The sequence below is a fragment of the Cibotium barometz genome, chromosome 43 (genome assembly GCF_041138505.1).
Source record: "Cibotium barometz isolate CiBa-2024 chromosome 43, ASM4113850v1, whole genome shotgun sequence".
Taxonomy (NCBI): domain Eukaryota; kingdom Viridiplantae; phylum Streptophyta; class Polypodiopsida; order Cyatheales; family Cibotiaceae; genus Cibotium; species Cibotium barometz.
This window is the reverse complement of record NC_141088.1, coordinates 30,483,427-30,485,934: the sequence shown is the minus strand read 5'-3', so window position 1 is coordinate 30,485,934 and position 2,508 is coordinate 30,483,427. Positions and strand designations below refer to the sequence as shown.

General features: G+C 43.5%; 1 protein-coding gene across 1 annotated transcript; it reads right to left on the bottom strand.

Moving 5' to 3' along the window:
- Positions 1-1,527: 1,527 nt before the first annotated feature.
- On the bottom strand, positions 1,528-2,508 carry LOC147613803 (major pollen allergen Bet v 1-F/I-like). The gene is made up of 2 exons (XM_086781222.1): positions 2,219-2,508; positions 1,528-2,064 (listed from the first exon to the last, which is right to left on the bottom strand). The coding sequence occupies exons 1-2, from the start codon at positions 2,400-2,402 to the stop codon at positions 1,730-1,732; spliced, it is 519 nt and encodes a 172-aa protein (XP_086637348.1). The 5' UTR covers positions 2,403-2,508; the 3' UTR covers positions 1,528-1,729.

The following is a 2,508-nucleotide window of genomic DNA, read 5'->3' as shown; positions in this document are numbered from 1 at the left end:
GATGTCGATTGCACAAGGCGAGTGACCCGATCTGAGTGCAAGAAGGAGATGCAAGTAGATGCTTTCGTGGCGTACTTGAGATCTTGGTTAGTGCTCCAGTATGCGAGGAGCTTTCGAGGTAATTTTTACCTTGGGTTACCCACGTGGCTACCCAAGCATGCTAAAAAAAACTGACTTCACGCATGTAGCATACTAAAAACAATTGAAACTTATTGAATTGACACAAGTTGTTGGGAAAGAAGCAAGAGATTGCTCAAATTCGTGAATGCCATTACATGACAAATCATAGGAGGGAGAAATCATTGTTGTATCTTCTAGCCATTACACTAGTAAAACGTGATCATGACTAATTGATAACTATGTGTGTGTGTTTATGTTCTCTCTTTTTTAGTTTGTCTTGTGATTGCCTAGCTCACAGAGGAGTGCTGCCCGGCTTATGGTGCTGTTGTGAAGTGGATCTCCTAAATGAGGACCCACCCTATGTCCGGGGTTGCTTCAAGTCCTGCAAACTTGCTGGACTAGCACTTCTGGTGGCCGCTTCCATCACACTGCAAATACTAGTTAGTGTGGTTTTTTTTATTTTTTTAAAAAAGAAATTTTTGCCAAATTGCATCCCTCATTCTAGGCCCTTTTATGCTTAGTGTGACAATAGCTTAGAGGATAGTGGGCTTAAATGAGAATCTTATGTAACACCTAGTTAGTCTAATCCATGGAGTAAAGAAGAGATTTAACAATGGACTCCATGCTCTAGCGGCTTGCAAAACAAGATTGTTTTTTTAAAGTTTTTTACATTGTTTTGTGTGAGTGCTTGGGTAGCATACTTCATGTAGTGTAGAGCATATTTGAAATGCTCGAATGAACATGAATTTGAATGCATACCTGGAAGCAATCCTAGACTCACATCCGGAATCGATGAGCTTGAATTCTATTGTGATGGGATGGGATTCAAAAGTACCTCGCAAATTAGAAAATTACAAATTCATTACCACATTTGAAAATGAGTTTTGTATCGTGAATCGATATGTAGGACTAATGGCCTCCTTCAACAATGAAGGTGTTTTGGTCCAACTTTTGATATCGAAAGTGGTATTTGGGAAATAGGCGAAGGGCACGTTCTCCTATGTCTGTTAAATTTCGGGGAGGATTGTGCCAACTCCCCGCCATACCTTATGTATGGCTTTTTCATATATACTTTACTCACACAAACGAGCACGAAAATCATATGACTTGATGAATGACGTGTAACTAAGATTCAAATGTGGTAAATGAATTTGGAATTATCTACCTTGCGATGTATTCTATGATCTCTATCAATGTCCATCGATTTCTCATGTCGAATATAATCATAGGCCTGATGGTCATGCTCGTTTTTTGATCTCTATAAGTTGTTCATATAAACTTGAAAAAGACACGCATACGAAAAAGACAGGTTACAAAAACAGTGTCCATCTTCATTCAAGCGCTTCAAGATGTTTATGTGTGAATGGAGAAACACACGTTCTTTTAAAGTCGTTGACAATGCACACATGCAAGCAATCAAGAAGATAAGGCTACCCAAGCATTCTAGTTGCCACCAATCTTGTTGTTCATATCATGTTATTTATATTGCTCAAGATACAAACGGCAAGGCCAAAACCCTCGAGAGGAAGATCTAGATCGAGTAAGGTACTCCCACTCAATTCCATTTGTTCATGTTCTTATTGGTACGATGATGGCCTCCAAGATTTGATCACTTGGCGTAGTCGTCGTGGGCGAGCAGGTAGGCTTCCACTCCCGTGTAGCTGAGGGGCACCACCTCCTTGAGGGCGGCGGGGACGTGGGCGCGGTGCTTCTCGGAGAGGGCCTCGTATTCGAAGGACCAGTGCACCACGCTAGTGTCGGGGTGGGGCCCTTCCTTGACCTCCACGGTGTACTTGTACTTCTTCACGAGGATGCCCACGAAGCCACCTTCCACCACCTCCGCCTTCAGCTTGAGGGCCTGGTGGTCCACCTCCTCCAGCTTCTCCTTGATGTGCAGCACCAGGTGCTCCGGGTGCTTCTCCCTCGCAATATGCTCAGCGTGGCCTGCATGAGCGCATTATTAAAACAGTATCAAATATGAGCTTTGCAAAAAGTTCAACTAGAGAGCTAATTGCTTACTCTTGCAACAAAAAGTTCACATCAAATTAAATATTGAGCTGATTTTAATTATTGAAGAACTAGAGAGCTAATTGCTTACTCTTGTGGAAGTGGATGGTTCTCACGGAGCCTGGCTGGAAGCCGCTGCCTGCGTACTCCACGCCGGCGATCACGTGCGGCAGAGCCTTGGGCAGGCAGTTGTGGGCGTCCTCGAAGGCCCCGCGCCACAGCCGTTTGGCCGACACCTTCAACTCCACCTTGTCGCTGAACACCTCGATCGCCATTTTACTAATTGGCTAGCGCTTGTTGGTGATTGCTTTGCCAACCCTTGAAATGTGTTTTTCTTTTTTTCTTGTAAAAGCTGATGCTTAGTGTTTCTTAAACAAGAGA